At 38.3% G+C, this 19,748-nt stretch overlaps 1 protein-coding gene across 1 annotated transcript in view; it reads left to right on the forward strand.

Annotated features, from left to right (window-relative positions):
• The window catches only part of Ptprz1 (protein tyrosine phosphatase receptor type Z1), a 173,709-nt gene that overhangs the window by 46,900 nt on the left and 107,061 nt on the right, over positions 1-19,748 (forward strand). The window contains exon 2 of the mRNA XM_028762571.1: positions 2,252-2,317. Within this exon, the coding sequence (XP_028618404.1) occupies positions 2,252-2,317 (66 nt within the window). The remainder of the gene's footprint in view (positions 1-2,251; positions 2,318-19,748) is intronic.

Consider the following 19,748-nt stretch of genomic DNA (forward strand, 5'->3'; position numbering starts at 1 on the left):
TTTATTTATTTATTTATTTATTTATTTATTTATTTATTTATTTATTTATTTTTGGTGTTTCCCAATACTCAGTCATATGTATTCATTTATCCTCAGCATTTAAATTAGTCTACATAACTGTCATTTTAAGAGACCGTGATTTGAACAATTAACAGTGAGTCTAATCTCATCTTCAAGAAGCAAGACAAATGCATGCACAACTGTTTGAAACAATGTTATTCGTAATATACCCCAAATAGAAACTACCTGGGGACCCATTGGATGATGAATGGGTAAATAAAATAGGGTGTGTTCTCTTTTCCAAATGGAATTTTCAGCAGGCAAATGTAAACACTGAAGAAACAGTGTTTTCAATGATATTGTGGTCAAAGCGAGCATCCAGAGGCAATCTGACTTCAGCTCTTGGGATAAGGTTTTCTAAGGGCTATGATGAACTACTGGGAAGACCTGAAAGACACCTGAAGAAGGCACTAGGGCCCCTGTGTTTGCTAACAGATTTTTGTTTTGTTTTGTCATTTTTTGAGACAGGGTTTTTTGATGTAGCCTTAGCTGTTCTGAAACTTGCTCTGTAGGTCAGGCTGGCCTTGAACTTCTAGAGAGCCACTTACCTCTTTCCTATGTGCTGGGATTAAATTTGTGTTCCACCACCACCCAACTTTGTTAACAGATTTTATCCAAAGGGAAATAAACTCAGGTAATATGCTCAGGTACTTAGCGTGTGCTGCAAGTGCCCACTGACTCTGTGGGGCAAGGATACCATTTCCCTGTATGGCTGCACTCTTCAGACCTGGTTCCCAGTATTTAAGAAGTAAATTTCCAGGTTGGTAGTTAAAGATTTCTGCATTTCAACTAGAAGAGAGGGCTGGAGTGATGGCTCAGTGGTTAAGAGCACTGACTGCTCTTCCCAAGGTCCTGAGTTCAATTCCCAGCAACCACATGGTAGCTCAACTGTAAGAGAAAAGATCTTATAGTTCCAGCATTTCTGCAGTAAAATGGTAGTCTAAGACAATGGAGGTTAGGAACTAACTGGTCAACATTAGTCAACCCTGGGGAAGTTGTGTCTTGGCTACTATATGGTGGAATACCCTTGGTGTTAAAAATAGATAGTTTTGGTATAGCAGCAATAAAAACATGTAAAGTGAATGAAACTGATCATAGAATCACTTGTTGTATAATTGGGTTTACATGAACTGTTAGCCATATTTAGGTACAGAGAGAGTAGGTAATAAGAAATACTTTTCCCTATTAATAAGAAAAAAATCAATATACAACATGTGCCTTTATGTGTGAATATTCACGTGCGAGATATATGGTCAGAACCCCATCTTAGAATGGAAAGTCCTCCCCAAGTTCATCAGTAAACTGTGGCCTTTTAAGCATAAGGAGTCCTGTCAGCTGTACTGATCAGGTCCCAGACACAGCCCGCAAAGCTTTCCTGTAGCTACACTGAAGCTGATCAGAGCAGTGACATTTCTGTACTCGGGGATTATGGGTGTATGGCACATGAATTAGTACCGTGAACCCTGATCCCTGGATGCTGAGACGGGTCTAGGCACATTCTGAGTTACACAGGATGAAGATCAGTCTTCTGCTCCTCTTCTTCTATGAATTGTACCACATTTTCCCTAGAGTCTGTCACCTTGAGCCATGAACCCATCCGCCTCTTTCACAATGTTGAAAGTTTCCCACAGCCTTACCTCAATCAGGTACTCCCATTTCTCCAGAGATGAGTTCACTTACAATGGCCAATATAGCCTTTCTCCTTCTCATATTTGTACATTCAAGATTTCAATTTCCTCAAGATGTCTAATTTCATTTTTATTTTATGAGGAAACATGTTTTGAACACAAGGTAATCATTTTGGGCTCTTTTAAGAATTTACAGATAGGTGTTGGATTGTAAACTCCAAATGTTTTCAAGTAACAGGATTTCAGGTCTTGAACTCAGAAGCTGTCCTCTCTAGCCATGGTTTCTTTGTGACAATGCCTCCAAGGTACCGAGAACTTTGCTCTGCCTCTGCCTAAACTTTAGCATTCTTTACAGGTATCACTTAAAGTTTTCACTAATTACTCCAGATGTGTTGATGTCAATAATGGTAGACACGTGACATAATGGAGATGTTGGGAGGATAACATAGAAAAGAATGTTAAAAATAACCACTTGTGCTGTGAAAAATGTAGCCAATGTACCATTTTTAAATTTTTGCCATCTGTTTTTCTTCAAATGAATAATTTCATTTTCTTGGTTCTAGACTGGGCTTACGGATACTACAGACAACAGAGAAAACTTGTTGAAGAGATTGGCTGGTCCTACACAGGTAAGCATAATTCTTTCATAGTGAGAATTAACAAAAACTTTCTTTGCTCTGTATTTGTTACTTTATGTAAAAGGAATTCTTGTACATTATTTTTGTCTACTTCCATAATTAACAAAATATTATTGGTAGAAAATTATTTTTGGTGGGCTTCTCATGAGTTTGGTAGTATAGCATATTGAATAGAGCTGAACTTAGTTCTCAGACCTTTATCTGTATTTCTTGGGGATATGCATTACCTACCTGAATACGAGTCTGTTTCATCTGTGAAGTTGAGGGCTAGGCTGAACATGAAATGAGTCAATGAAGTAGAAGACACTTTCTTAAACCTTTTTAAAAAAAATGGAAACTTCCACTAAGTACTAGCTGCTGTGATAATTGAGATAGTGATTATTTTTCACTCATTTTACAAATGTTGATAATGTACTTTTTTTTTTTGAGTAAGATCCTTCTTCTGAACTGGAACTAAAGTTTAAAATTATTTCCTATGATGACGGTACCTGGCTTGAATCATCATAAATATCTGAAGTAGGTTAGAAAGAATTCTAACCATAGGTCATAAGCTATGACCTATGGTTATACGCTTCACGAAGAAGAACAAGTGTAGTGTTGATTAGAGAACCCAAGAGGAATCCATATGGACCACACATTTCGGAACCACTTGGGATATTGTGCAGGAACACTGTAGTTGGACACTGAATAGACTTACAAGCTAGTCGATGAGAAGAAATCAGAAAACAAGGGGCTGACCATAAGCCTAGATAATTTGAGCTTGATTTTACTTAAAAAGCAAATAAATAAATAAATTAATTAAATAAATAAAACAAAACAAATAGCAAAATGTTAAATTTTATAGATAGACATGCATTCTCCTTTTTATTAATTTTTGTTAGTATACAAAATAATGGGCATCATTATGAACCATTCTTTGCCTAAAATTCATCGATACAATACCAGAAAAGCTTATACGCAGATGCAGGAAGTGTTTCTGGGTGATTGGTTCAGGTCCAAGCTTACTGTAGGTAAGCATACAAAGCAGTACTACTGACTTAGGTACAGAACATAACAGAATATGCAATCAACTTGGGCATGAGAAAGTTTCCTAGTAACAGCAGAAACAACATATGAGAACATCTCTCTATAATATTAGTAACAGGACAAAATGGCAGGCTAGCCAGGTAACAGTTGCCTAGGCCTTAACATAGCATCTAGGACTTAATATTTTACCTAGGCCTTAAAAGTTCTTAAAGTATGCCTGAAACTGAAGTGATTAGAAGTTTTATTATTTAACTACTCCCTTTGTGTTCATATAGCTAAATCTTATAAGTAATTATAAGTGCTGTGGACAGTTAATTTTGTCATTTATTTATATACAATTTCTAATTAGGAAAAAGAATTGGTATTTTCAAGAGTTCCAGTGTATACTTCCTGAAGTTCATTCTGTAGAAATCAGCGATGTCTCACTGAGTGCTATGCAGGATTGGGCATTTTCCAGATCCTTACTAATCTTACAGGTTTCTTCTTTCACTTCTTTCCTTTCCTTCTTTCTTTTTCTCTCTCTCTTTTTTTCTCTCTCTCTTTCTTCTTTTCTTTCTTTTAATGACATTTGTTATTCTAAATTGCCTCTGATTGTTTCTGAAATCCAATTTAAAAAAAATAATCAAAGCTGGGCATCGTGGCCCACACCTTTAATCCCAGTACCCAGGAGGCAGAGGCAGGTGGCTTTCTATGAGTTCAAGGGCAGTCTGGTCTACATAATGAGATCCAGAAGAGCCAGGGCTGTGTAGAGAGACCTTGTCTCAAAGGGAGAGAGAGAGAGAGAGAGAGAGAGAGAGAGAGAGAGAGAGAGAGAGAGAGAGAGAGGGAGGGAGGGAGGGAGGGAGGGAGGGAGGGAGGGAGAGAGAGAGAGAGAGAGAGAGAGAGAGAGAGAGAGAGAGAGAGAGAGAGAGAGAAATAAGAAAAAAATCTCAGTTGGAATATGGGAAACAATCAATGTAGTGTCACAATAGGAAAATTGATCTCTCTGAACTGTGAGCTCCTTAGTAGATGACAAGAAAACTCCTCTATTATGATTTGAAAAGCTCTGTCCTTAACGTTCTCATATATAATAATGATCTGAAAACCTATAGAGAATAGGTTTTTATCTTATAAACATTGCAAAATATACAAGAAACAATTATGCACAGCTCTGTCTCTGTTGAAATTGTTTAGTTTTCTTTCCTTCATTAGTTTGCTCTTACATCACTACATCGTGATTTAAATCCACAGCTATTTACCTGAGATTCTTTAAAACGGGCTTTGACAAAATGAATTGCTTGATCAAAAGACTTTTATCATATCATATTTTTATATTCATCATGAGATAGAGACAAACATTGAAAATTTTCATTCCTATATTTTCAGTAGTGCTAATTTTAAAAGTTCAATGAAATTATTAGTAAAAGATGACATTTTTAATATTCATTTTTCAAATTACTAGTTAATTCATTCACACAACAGAGGCTAGGTTACCCTGCTGTGTGACTTATGATATTGTGAAGTGATGTTTAATTAATAATGTAGGGCATGAAGACTTAAAATCAAAAGTAAGAGAGCCTTAGGATTGACTTAGGTAATTTTATTTGTGCTTTTATTTCATATTCATATGATATTCATAGGAAAGAATTTAGGTCTGCATTTGATTCTAGGATGTGGACAAGTTTTTCTCTATGACATACATAACCCATACAATGTAAAAGCTTAAAAGTAAGCTGTCATAAGTAAAAAATAAAGGTATCACATTTTTAAATTGTATTGCAATTAATAGTTTCAAGTATTTTAACTTTATTAAAATAATATTAAGGTTAAAGTAATATAAATAATAAAATAATTATCACAGTCAAACTTTAACTAATGGAAAATAATTGCTTGTTTATTTCGGAGACATTGGAAAGTAAGGCGTGACCAAAAGTAACTTCTGATTATATGAAGAGTTGTATCAATATTCTGCATCAATTGATATTACTAATGGATTATCTAGGAAGTTTTCCCAAGATTACTTTTGTTATAGTGACTAAAGCTAAATAATTTTCTAAACTCCCACTATTATCATGCTATCTTCTTTATAGATGAATATTGTTGAAAGTTGATTTTGCATAGGTAATACATTTGTATTGCTATAAAATATCTTTTTCATGCATGATTTATTTATGTTATTGATTGAGTTGCAAGTTTATTCATCAATAAAAAGTACTTTTCCAAAATCTATAATTTTATATACTTTATAACATTATATCTGACAACTGTAATCATTTTGAATTTATTTTTATCCAAAAGATAAATCCTATGTTTTATATTGAATTGCTACCATTACACCTTAATAAGTGGGAAAGACAAATGCCAGAGAAATCATTCACCACAGCAAAACGACATCTCAATGGATTGTTCTGTACAATGTCTGCTGATGTCAGATTCTGGACAGTGTGGAGGCAAACCATCTTCCCAATACTTCTTAAATGTGAATAGCAGTAGTTTAAAAATGCTGTCCCTGACATGAATTCTTCTCCAAAGGACTTTTCATGAGGTTTAAAAGTTCTACATGTTTTGGCTTTTAGAGTTGCATTTTTCTTTTCTGTTCCTAAGAAAGTCACAAGTCATCTCTCAAAAATTTACCACTTAGCTGTTTTAATTTTTTTAAATTATTTTTGTAAGAAGACTTACTACACAAAGCTACATTCACTGAGTCAATCTGGTTTAGTCTACTGAACAACAAACTTCCTAGTTTCAGAGGTCACAAAAACAAATTAATTTCCTCCAGTGAACTTTCAAGTGAAGAACCCAGATAAAGATCAGGACTGTTAGGCTAAAGTGCACAACAAGCTTTTGTGCAGTCTCCACTCCCTAAATATAGACTCACAGAATGGAGTCCTTTTAGGTTAGGGAGAGCTAGCATTCTCAGCACTCCAAGCAAGGGCAGCAGATAGATATAGACTAATAGAAAGACAATGGAGATGTTGCCCATCTTCCCCAGGTTCCAGAAATGCTGGGTGTGCCTCATGAGCTAAAGAGAAAGCAATTTTACCAGTGAGTTTCAGTAGACACATTAACAACAATGCAAAGCCACTGTGCAATATACTATTATTTGGGAAGTTAGCCACAGAACAACTCCTCTGAACGTTCTAATTGAGCCAGACATGGCACATCATGTGGTGAGGCTTGGATTGAATGGTTGGTCCTGTGCAGACATAATGAACAGTTCTTGCCTCTGTAATCAAGTTGCATGACCCTGACCATAACTAACAGCCTGTTGGTATTAGGTCTCATCAGAAGCAGTCTCCTGATCAAAAGGGTGATCTTATTAAGAAGTGGTGATGCTGTGGAAGAAAGGGAGGCACATTTCCAAAAGGATATTGAACAGTTTGGGTGAGAGTGGAAGGTGAATTATGTTGTTTATATAAATGTCTTTCATTGGCTTGAAAAATTATTTCTGGAATGTTTGACGATCTTAAGGAAAAGACTAGTGGTGAGGACATTTTATAATTGTTTATAGTCCCAACAAGAATAAAGAGTATGACTTATTCTTTTGTAGTTGAGATACCAAATACAACAAATAAAACATTTTATCCAAATGAATGTATCTCTACTATGAAAATCACATTAGCATTCATCTCTTTTTAAAATTTGAATACAGGTATTTAAGGTCAACTAATGTTTCTAATTCTGTGTTTATTAATATTGTCACATTCCTGAAAAAATGGAAAACTATAGTTACCATATAATGCCACTACCACTAAGTTCATTGTATGGCTCTTAAATATACCTAACTTTGTAAATGGCAGAAATGAGTTAGTTCTCATTCAGTTTTCCATGTTTGGGTTACATTTTGTATTGTAGTATTTGAATTTGTCCAAGTAGCTGAGCTTTCAGAAAAAGATTTCAGAAAGTGTTTGCACATAGACTGTTCTACTAGTAAAAGCTGCAAACTTGACATTTCTCAGTGAGAGTCATCAGGCCACCGTCAGTCATTTCAGACACGTGACACATCAGACATAATTTAAATGGAGTCGCTTAAGCCAAGATTGTTTATCAAAGATTATATGATTGTAAGGGATGAAGTAACAGTACAAATCCCTACGAGCTACCAGATGGGTGGAGAAATAAAGGCGGAAAAAAGGTACTCTCTTAATTGTGCTTTTTTTACATAGATTAAAAACAACTTTCCCATTCAGGCCTGCTGTCCCTGAGCTAACAAAGGACAGGGTTGCTCAATAAGGTCCCATTTTAGAGTTATTTTAGGAAGACAGGCAGTGGTGAGAGGGCAGATTGAAATCCTGGGAGTGTCAGCATAAGAACCTGATGTCATGGCTTCACTCCATGCCATCAGAAGACAGATTAACTCTCTCTCTACACGTCTAACAGTGACTTTTCTGTGACAGTGTTCAAATAAAGATAATATGGTGAGGAAAAATATGTCATTTTTTTGTCTTTCATTTTTAATATTACAAATGCATAGCTCAAGATTCTCCTAAGAGTTGTTGGAATCTTCTTTCTACTTGGCTTGTTAGGTCCTGTCTACAAACGTGAATAACAAATAAGATTATCAGAAGTACATGCATTTGAGCTGTTCCATTTTTAGAATTGAACACTACTGCAATATTTTTTACTTCCTAGACTTATAAATGCTATATTATTTCCCATTTAGCATTTTTAAAAGAAACTTGGAACATTCTTCATAGCTATGTGTTCTCATGTTTCTTGCCTCTAAGCACCTTTTTATAGTTAAGTTTTAGTCAAAGGGTTGCATTTGGCACAAGCCAGAAAGTGCAACCCTCTGACCACTCTTAGATTTGTGTGGATACCAGAATGAAGGAGATTTAAATACTAAAGTGATCCTATTTCTTTAGGTAGAATATCTTTTCTTGCTTGGCAAATATATAGGCTAGAAGATATTACTTATAGAGAATATAGAGTCATATGGGCTGTGTGGTGTGGTGTCTGAACAGGGATACAGTTTAAGCAGATCATATCCAACTCAAAGGATATTTAAATCTATGTAGAATAATGGATGATCTCGCTTGTCCAAGTCTTTTTTTTTGATCCTGGAGTATCTTTTTAATATGTTATATATTCTTTGATCCTTTATATTTGAACTTTATATTGAAGAGACTGTCTATTCTCATCTTGAGTGTAGATGTGAAAAAAATTCAAGTAAAAGAATTGACCTATTTCTGTATAAAGTTTCACATTTATGTAGGCAGAGAGGAGAGGCCCAGGGGAAAATCAGACCAGGCCCTTGGTATCATTATCCTGGAGAATGAATCAGTAGAAACAGATGAAAACATAGTAACATGATTATCAACTCCTACTCTGCACACCTCACAGAGCACTCTTGATATTGACAAAAAAGTATTTTGAAAAAAAATCATTATAGAATATTTTAATGTCTCTGTCTTAATTTTAGTTAGAATGGGGAAGGTTATTAGATGAGAGTGACAGCTGTGTCTTCACTCACTGTGACATGGCATCTCTGAATTGCTGAGTCTCAGTTGGTGGAGAGTAGACACTTACTAGAGCGTCTGCAGCTCTCTGCGTCCAGCTCCATGGCTACGGCTGTCCTGCAGGCAAGAGAGGCCACTAATTACTCTTCATTGCAGGTTTTTCATCTGTAAAAAGTTCTTAATAATGCCTTACTTAATTGTGTATGGATTAGATAAATGCCTCCCATTGTTGCAAGAAACCTCTTGGAGCAAGAACTGTATGCAACAGATCCAAGTGATTACTGTTTGGCAGTGTTTTAACTTGAGCCCACACAGATTGAACAAGCCTGGGAACACCTGATAATCTCACAAGAGGATTGGGAAAGAGTTGATCATCTAAAATGCATATTATGGACAGGTATTTCCTATGTTCTGAGTATTACTTAAAGCTTTCTAAAGATTTATATTCTTGGTAGAGATCTTCCCTGTGGTAAATGTGGTGACTTCTCACGTGTCACTGTAGAGGCTAAATAAGGTTCAGGTAGCGATGTCAAACTCAGAATTTTCTTTTACTATAGTCTCAAAAATCACTAAAACAATGGCAGTCCCATGTTCTCACTGTCAGAAAAAAATAGAGAAGTGAGGTAATGCAAGAGTTTCTAAGCTGTTTCTCTATTATATACTATACACATATATCAAATCAGTACAATTGGTATGTGTGTAATTTTTAGTTTATTAAACATAAAATAAGTATATCATAAATATGTTTGAAAAATATTACCTATGAGAAATTGGGGGAAAAAATGAGGAATGACTGCAGAATATCATAACAAGTAATCAGTGCTTCTTTTGTCCACTGGCAGAACTGGACTCTGGAGTGTTTTCCCCTGTGCTAGTCAGGCCTTTCATTTCTGACTAAACACCTAAGAATGCACCCATTGTAAAGAAGAAGGCTTATTACGGCTGCTGGTTTCCCGAATTGCAGCCTATACTTTCTGACTACATTGACTCTAGGCCTGTGGCAAGGGAAAATCTTGTAGTGACAAGAGCATGTGCTTAGATTACTCCTTTTGTGGTGAGCAGGAAGGAGAAAGAGGAACAGCTGGGAGATAAGGTATACTATTCAGAAGCCCATCCCCAGTGGCTGACTTCCTCCTGATAGGTCTCATCTCCTAGTGACTCTGGTCTACCATGCAGAATAGTGCCACCAGCTGGTAACTTACACATTCAATTCAATACACGGGCCTAAAGGGTCATTAATATCTTTGCACCCATCTATACAGCAAATTGTACTGATTCTCTGTTCCAGCTTAGAAACTGCTTCTACAGACAGCATCTAATCAAGTCAGTAGATTAGGCCAGTCCTGTGTAAACTCAAGATGAGAGGCACTGGCTGCTTTTCCTTGGCTCTGTGTGCAAGCAGTCTGTACTGTGTTTCAGGGGGCTCTTGCCTCATACCGTAATGAACCTCACTTATTTCACCCTATACATTCTTTACTCTGGAATCATCTGCTTTATGACAGAGCTACACCACATCAAAAGTAAAAGAGAAGAGAAACTACATGACTAGCCAAGACAACAACAAGGTTAAGCCATAGTTTATATTGTCATGAGAACTGGACTGTGCTAAACTCGGATGTCAAATTTGATTACCATAATTTACCCTATGGCACCCTCCTATGTTATGTACCAGCTTAGACCAAATGGAAGGTTTACTTAATTTTAATTTCCCATGTCTTCACCATGGTAACTCTGATTCTTTAAACCAGGGTTGTCAGAGAGGGAAAGATAGAACAGACATAGCTAGCTTCATATGTCCAGAAAGATTTTTTTATTAAGTGAAATGTACTTTAACGAATGAGAAATATAATCTCCAAAATGGCTTTCGAATATATTTAAATAAGCTTAGAGCTACTAAGTTTTACTACCTCTATATTTCACACACACACACACACACCACACACACAAGTCTCTGGGGATAGAAAGGACTAATGGGGTGTGGGAAAGATATGAAGACAATAAGAAGGCATGATGGAATATGTTCAAGGTACACTAGGTACATGCATAACAACGCTTTTATGTAACCCAGTGTAATCATGTATATATATATGTGCATATGTATGTATGATGGTTTATCCCTTTATATCTAAATACTACATTACTGCTTTAAGCATATAGACTGATTTGTTGATGTTAGAGGCCTTCCTGACTGAAAGAGAATTAGGATTTCTCCTGGATGGAATACAAAGTGTTTCTTGTTGTAATCCCTTATTTAGGGAGCCTCTTAACTGTCATAGAATATTCTTATACACCTGTAGCAGTTGGCTAGATTCACCCCATAGGCTGAGACCTTAGATTTTCATGAAAAGAGAAAAAAAACTTAAACCCTAGTCAAAGGTAGCAGTTAGATCTGTGTAGCATCTGATAAACCATACACAGTGAGCCTGATGGAATCCAGAAAGACAGGATGGAGCCCTAGGAAGACTGTTGTGGAGGAAGAAAGCTGGCAAGAGAGGTTGAGAGCAAAGCATAGCCCAGTATCAATAAGAATAGGTCTAGGGTCATTATGTTGCTCCTAGCTGCTCTTTCCACCACTCCTTATGCAGAGACTCATCCCCCTAAAATGTCTGCACATTCTGCTGCAAACAAAATCACCCAAGCAACTCTACCATAGGGCTTTCTCTGAAGAGGCAGAAATAAACATAGGAGGAAACTAAAATGTTCAGGTTCCAAGGTAGACACTAGAAGAGGTACAGAGGTATTGTGACAGCCAGTACAACTGCCATGGCCTGGTGACAACTGATGGTCCCCAGCAAAGAACAACAACTTTGGACTTAAAACTAGACTCTTATACCCATAGGCTACACTTTTTCCCTAGGGAATGCTCTTCAATTTTCTCATTTAGTAGAGTAAGTTCTGATGATAAATGGTACAAAAGATCATACCCAGACATTGGAGTCCCTGCAGGGAAAGACTGGATATCTTTCTAGCCACTTTTTCTCACTGCTGATGTCGATCAAGTGTGACATCCAGGTTATTTTTCCTGATGAGCACCGTGTCAGTTTGGTATATGTTTGCCCATGAGGAAAACATGCTCATTTAAAATAAGTATATATGCTTATATGTATATATGTAATATATATATGTATATGTATGATATATGCTTACACACACACACACACACACAAGCAACTACTATTAATGTCTTCTATTAGAGAAAATACAGCTAAAAATAAAAATTTATCTTAACTCAGATGTTCTTTCTATAAGGTAGTAGAGAAGGCAGTGGTTTGATTATGGTGTGAGGTTGAAGAATGTGACCCTCAAATGTAGTCTTTCCAAGAGACTGTAAAGGACTATCACATCCATAATCAAGCAGTCATAACTCATTATATTTACATTTTGAAGTTAAACAATAATTAGCCTTCATGTACGAAGACTTGACAGTAATTTTGGTCATAAGTAGTTCACCCAATGGTTACCTGGCAATTGCAATGACTATTTTGACAGATTGGCTTTATCCAAAGGAAAAACACTACAGACTGATGCAAGGGGCTTACAGAAGTTGGTCTCTAGTCTTTCTATAGAAATTGGAAGAGTATTATTCAACCTAGTGGTCTAAATAGGTGTTTGAACGTCAGAAAGATGGGTCCAGAGCCCTTTTGGAAGACATACTTAGGCTTAAGCTGACAGAAGGTTAGCTGTGGTTCTGCTTTCTGCCTTGCCACTGGGGTGTTAAGAACTCTGCTGGGCAGACAAAATGGGGAACACTAGACTGCATTTACCCTACACCCATTGTCATGGGTTTGCAGGTAGCTCAGGAGTGGGAGAATACAGCCTTTGGTGGGGGCCTCAGACCGAATGAGAAATGGCATAGGCTGAGACTGAAGCTGGGGTTCCCAAGCTCCTGGGTGTCCAATCACCACTGGAAACAACATGGAGTCAGGAACAAAACTGTGATCACTAATATTCTGATTTCAAAGAATTCTCTCAGATCCTTCTTGCAACAAAAAGGATCCACAGAAAAATAAATATATAAACACTGTGGAATGACTACTGGGGAGGCGAGTATAATTCACAGAGAACCAGAAAAAAAAAAGGAAGGCTGCATTTTGTAGACCTTTGCAACCTGGGAAAAGAAACAGGGGCACTCCGGCCTGAACTAGTGCCAACGGGAAACCTAAGCAAGGTGTGTGTCATCCTAGATAGCCTATAGCCTGCAGGTAGATGGCTTATCTAGCCTTTGCATGCATGGTTCCCATCTTTACATATTTCATGAGTGTCACCAGAACATGAGATCTGCTTGCAGCATCCTTTTCATAAATTCTGCATGGTTCTATGGTTCCAAAGCCCCGGAGTTTGTTTTTAAAAATCATCTACATACAAGTGTGAATATAACACACTTGGTTCTCTGTTTCTTGGATGTCTAGTTTAATCATCCGGTGTTAGAATGTGAGGGAGTCAGTATCAGTATCTTGCCACATCTCCAGGCTTTGCCCCCACCTTCAAGGCATTGCCGCCTCATTAACAGAGGAAATGTAAAGTGTCGAGGTCATTAGTTTGATCAGTACTCCTTGGCTGTATACCAAGAGCCAGAAAGTGCAGGACATCAGGGAGGCAGCCGTTCAGATGGAACCAGTCAGCAGTGTGATGACAGTGCTAACAGTGAGATTTTTAAAGTGTGATCTATGCCACAGTGGTAGACCGTGGCAGCACAGGATCTGCAGTCTCTGGAATATCTCGAGGGGTTCAGGTAAAGTGGCTGGAGAGAGGAAGTTTAAATCAAGACAGGAAACAAGTTGTAGTCATGTTAGCCTTGCAAAGGACTGTCCCATTTAAAGCTAGCCCCTGTGCTGAGCTGTAGGTGAGAGAGGTATCTCCAGACTCCACCCCCTACTATAGCCTCCCTGCCTTTGGACCCAAATTAGGAACATGACAGACAATCCCGTTGATGTATGAATTCTTTATATAATCTTTATTCCATTTAGGATTCTGGGTAACATTGTATTTTTATTGTCAATGATCTAAACTTGTTACTGACATTCATGTTTAAGCAGACGCTTGGAGTGATTTTATCCTAACATTTCAGTTGGTAAGGTAATGGAAGAAGAAGGTGAGAGAGAGCCCAAAAGGATGGGAGAAGGAAGTCTTACATGCTCCCAACATGGGAGGATTTCAAGTAGACAGGTCTAATGGGCATGTCACATATCTCTGCAGGGAGTTCACTGTTAGATAATAATTACTGGCTTGGATGTATTCTGACAAAGCAGGATTCGTGGGTGTCCTTCTACTGGTTTGCCTGGGAAGGCGAGTGTATGCTGTAGAGTTGATCTAATTGCTCAACTTTAAATCTGGCTTTCCCCTTCATCTCCTTTGAACTCTCGGATTTCCACAGTCATCATAAATGCCTACTTCAAAGGGACTGACATGGTTAAGTGAGTCTATATCCACAAAACACTTAGAAGAAAAATGTAGCATGCATAAAGTACATAATAAAGTTAATGAATCTCTACTACTCAGGAATTTTCTTGGACAGGGTTATTTTAAATATTTATGTGTGTGTGTGTGTGTGTGTGTGTGTGTGTGTGTGTGTGTGTGAGTATGCATGTATGAATGTGTATAGTCTAAGGTTCTTCAGTTCAGGTCTTTTCATTGGTAGCTGGAGAGATGGTATCTCAGTATGTAAGGTGTGTGTTGTGCAAGAATGAGGACCTGGGATTAAATCCCCTTCCCGCATGTAGAAATCAAGTGAGGTAGCATGCAATTGAACCCCGGTGGTAAGGGACAGAGACACACAGATCTTGGGGGCTTGCTGGCCGGTTATGCTAACCCAAACGATAACTTCTCAGTCAGAGACCCTATCTCAAAAATTAAAACAGTGAGTGACACAGACACTTGGTGCCTACTTCTTACCTCTATACATGCATGGGTAGGGGAGTCTACCCTTGTGTGCTCACATAACACACACACACACACACACACACACACACCCTTCCTCTTTACCCATTACTCACAGAATGATAAAACATAGCACATCACATAGTGGTTATGATGATCTAGTTCCAGGCTGCCTATGCTTTCCCACTCCTCATGATGACTTCTCTCTGCGCCTGCTGCAGTGCCAGCCCCTTTGAAAGCAAGACTCTAACTCTAGATGTTCCTGGCTATCTTGTCTAAGTACTGAACCTCTGTAGCCCCTTCATTTGAAGTTTTTCTGAGCTCTCATCCACTGTATTGGGAAGAACCTTTGCTCTAATGTACCATCCCCTCATCCGAAGCATTCCAGAGCATCCCTGCAGACATGGGCTAATTCTGCTTTGATGACTGAAATGTGAATGGAAGCCAGGAAGCTGTAAGGTTTTGAATTCTTGTGTAAATATAAAATGTGATTGCTCCAGAGCTACCATATGCATGAGCTTTCTGCCTTGAAAAGTGGAGAAAACAGAGTTTCATTTCTTGAAAGTGGAGTTGTAGCTTCTTCTCCTTCCTGTCTTTTTGTTTATCTCATTTTTCTAGCTTTTTCAGAACATGTATTCATTTCATAGCTGAGTTGGGAGAAAGGTAATTAAATGTCTATCTTGTACAATATAAAATTGAATTTATTTTATTCTAAGGATGACTTAAGACAGGACAGAAAGCAGAGACCCATAGCCAAACATTGGATGGAGCTTGGGAAATCTTACGGAAGAGGGAGGAGAAAGAATGAAGGACCGTTGAGGGGTCAAGGACATCACAGAAAGACCTACAGAGTGAACTAACCTGGGCCTACTGGGGCTCACAGAGACTAAACTACCAACCAAAGAGCATGAGTGGGCTGGACCTAGTCCTGCTTACACACATGTAGCAGATGTACAGCTCGTTGTTCGTGTGGGTGCTCCTGACTACAGCAGGGGCTGTCTTTGACTCTGTTGCTCGCATTTAGATCCCCTCTACTAGCTGAGCTGCCTTGTTCGGCCTCAGAGGGAGAGGATGTCCTTATGACTTGATGTGCCAGGGTGGGTTGGAACTCATGGGAGGACTTCCTCTTCTCTGAGGTAATGGAGGAGAGGTCTGAAGGATGGGCCTCGGATGAGAAGGAGGAGGGGGCTGTGTTAGAAAGTGAAATAATTAATTTTAAAAGATTTTACTGAATGAAAAACATAGACAAGACAGAAAGTCTGCTGTATCTTCCTAGCTCCCTGCTCTGGCTCTAATTGTGTAATCATGAACTAACTTAGTGATCAATCAAGAGAGAACTGTTGTTAATCACGTATGTCCTTACAGAGTAGGGGAAACTTCCCATGAGAATATTCACTTAGAAAAACGGCCATGCCGAATATCAGGATTTTATTAAGTCTCAGTCCAGCCAGGATTCTACCCAGAGCACTTCCAGTGTCTCAGGACTTGATTTTCTTCCCTGCTATGGTGCAGTAACCTCGCTCTAAATTCATTTCACAATCTGGAATCATCACTCCCTCTCAGTAAGAACCAATCTCTCATAGTGATTGTCTGAGTCGCCGCCAGCTCAGCCACATTCTGTACATCACTCACCACAGAGAGGAGTTTTATAAGAAGTCGGAACAATTATGCAGGAACCTGCAATCAGGATATGCCCTCCCAAAATGCATCAGGGCCATCCCAACCTGAAGCTGAAGCAAACTAACAGACAGTATCGCTGACCTACTGAGTCCCCATCCTCTTCAACACTGTTTTTTGTTTGTTTGTGTGTTTGTTTGTCTGTCTGTTTTTAATTATTGCAAATACAAATATTGCCAGATTACCTAAATCCTTCAGGAATCTGGCTGGTACAAAACAAGTATAAGGGAAAGCTTGCCTTGTTTACCTACCTTTAATTTTTGAGACAGATCCTTAATATGCCTCAGGCTGGCTTTGAGTTCCTGGTGATACTTCTGCTCTGGCCTCTCAAGTGCCAGGATTATAGACATGCAGCCCATGCCCAGCTTGGGTAAGAATTTTTTAATTTTTTTATTCTCTGATAGTTTCATACATGCATATGGAGCATTTTGGTAATTTTACACACACACACACACACACACACACACACACACACACACACATTAGCTTCTCTCATTCTCTCCAATTTCCAACAAATCCTACAAGTCCTAACAAGCCCTGCCTCCATTTTCATGTCTTCATTTGGTTGTGTGTGTGTGTGTGTGTGTGTTTGTGTGTGTGTGTGTGTGTGTGTGTGTCCCACAAAGTTTAATTAGGATTTCTTACAGGGCAGGCATGGGTGCCTGTATTTACATCATGGAAAGGTTCAGTGGTACAGCCTCTCAAATGCCTGCCTCTCCCACATCAACCATCCTGGTTCACTGTTCTCTGCCTCCTTCAGCCTGAAAGAGTCCATTGGCTTTGCTGGAAGAATTCATGTTTACAGAGCAGTCTCTATCCTCTATTTGCAAAAAAACCTCCCATCTTTAATTTCTATGGTGATAAGGAAGGAAGGCAATTTAGAAATTTCAGAGCACAGTTGGGGAGAGACTCCTAGGCCTTAGTGATGATTCAACCCCCTCCCGGTGTACATTAGTAGGTAAATTATACGAACAACACTTCTATTACTTCCATTCTGGTGATTGCTTGTTCATGCCTGAGCACAGGAGTGAAACCTTGATTTAAAATCTAAGTCCCATTGATGTGTTTTTATGCCACCAACATTTTTAAAAGTAAATTGAGTAGAAAATTGAGTTTTGGCATATGTGCAGTCTTCTAATATATCTGGCCTGCCTTTAGTCATTTATGAGTTCTCACTGAAAGATGCTGATATAGATTAGATACCATGGAGATCTAAGGAGTTATGTTTATTTGATCCTAATTAATACTTGGCCTTAGATAGATAACCACATTTCTTTCCAATTTTCTAATGCTAAGTAATTAATCAGACAGCAGCTGTTGGCTAGATAAGTATTAAACTTTGACAAACATATATATATATATATATATATATATATATAGTTAGTTAGTTAGTTAGTTAGTTAGTTAGTTAGTTAGTTAGTTTCCCCATGTTTGGGATATATTATGTGTTGAAATCTGTATATGTTAGTATTATATATGTTCTCACTAGACAGTGATTTACTATGTTTATTAATGTTAAAATTGTGCTAAGGTATTGACAGTTATACAAAAATGTTTCTGCCTAGCACGTGGACATGTCAAGTAAAAACTTACGGGCCGTCTTAGGAAAATATATTGCCACATATGGGACATATATGGCATTCTATGTAAAGTATGGGGTGCCTGAGGATTTCATTTTCTTAACTGGAATAATCCTAAACTTTCATAGCTTGCTCCTTCTCTTCAAAATGAAGGTTCCTCCAAAGCAAGTACAATAGTGAAAAACTGAAGGAAAGATTAAATATAGATATTTTATAATCGAAATCAGGTTATTACATTTTAGAAGTCATCAGAATTACCTGGAGGGATTACTGAAGAGGAAAGATTGCCAGGCCTTCTTGCCATACATAGTTTCTCATTCAAGAAGTTGAGATAGAGGTCACAACTTTAATATCTAACAAGATTCTCAGGTCACCTGATGCTGCTGATAGGAGAAACCCTGTCTTTTCAGTGTCTAGAAACAGGATCCATCCAGCTTATGCTGTCAGAATTTCAATAGTGAGGAACGGTGGAGTGTAGAAGAGGAAGGGTGTACACTGATGCTTCTGTACATCTGAAAGGGCTTCAGCTCTGTGGATGACGTAAGTTGACATAAGAGACAGTCTGACTGCTTCTGTGTACTATGTAGGGATCTTGAGTTATTTTTCAAACCTGCTATCTGTGTCAGTAATAGATGAACGCTTAGTATTGCAACTTGCAATGTTTTCCCATCAGGATGGGGTCTTCTTACCTGGGGAACTCCCTGGCCTAATCGCATTATGTAGGCGTCAGTCATTAGTGAGTCTGTTATGAGCTGTCCTGATGCTCATTTCCTCTGGCTTGTTTATGGCCAGTGATTTCTAAGCAAATCTCATCTTGAAGGAAGAGTCTTCCGTCTGGAGAGAGAACTCAGCAGTTAAGAGTACTTGCTGTTCTTTTAGAAGACCCCAGTTCCTAGCACTGACATCTGTTGGTTTATAACTGCCTGTAACTTTAGCTTTCAGGGTGTATGATGATGCCCTTTTCAACCCCTCTCCCCAAGTACTCGAACACATGTGGGCAGGCACATACATAGAAATATAAAGTAAAATAAATCTTTTAAAAGATTTTTTTTAAAAAAAGGTTCTACTTCCTCCTATCAATAGTCATTAGCTTCTGAGCTACGAAGTTGGGTTTTGTCAGCCCTTCCACCTCTGTGCTACACTACTGACTGCCTTGCTAAGCAAGCAGCCATTGCTACTGAATTCCTAAGTGTAGCTGTCCCATCATGTGAGAGGGGGTGAAATACAGATGTCCCATTTGTGGCTCAGCATCATATAGGCACTGGTCCTCTGCAGTTTAGCCCCTGTGAGTCACTGGTCACTGTCCACTGCACAAAGAAGCTTCTCTGATGGAGTCTGAGAGCTTTAGCAGTCTACTGGTCTAGACAAACAGATTTACAAGACAGTTTTCTTTAAAAGTGCTGGTTCTGGTAGATCATCCAGGCTCTGGTGGATGGCCTCGCACCTATGAGTACGTGCATAGCACAAATAGGACTCAGTGGACCTTAAAGGAAAAAAGAAATCTGACAAGAAACTGGGAAGATATGGGAAGGAGCAGGGTGGGTCTGGAAGGAATTCAGAGGAGGAGTGGAAATGATTAGGAATAAATACATTATACACTTTAAGAAATTCTCAAAGAATGAATGAATTATTTTATATAGTTTAAAGATTTTAAAAATTATTTCTTTGACTTAAAGAGATCGTGTTCCTTGATAATTTCAATATTATATTTTCTATCTGGGGATGGGCCAGTGCAGCATTTGCTTTGTAAACATGAGGACCTCCTTAGAATCCATGAGAAGATAGAGACAATCCCAGGTGTACCTATCGTCACAGTGCTTCTGT

Source organism: Grammomys surdaster, unplaced genomic scaffold (genome assembly GCF_004785775.1).
Source record: "Grammomys surdaster isolate TR1022 unplaced genomic scaffold, NIH_TR_1.0 134, whole genome shotgun sequence".
Classification (NCBI taxonomy): Eukaryota; Metazoa; Chordata; class Mammalia; order Rodentia; family Muridae; genus Grammomys; species Grammomys surdaster.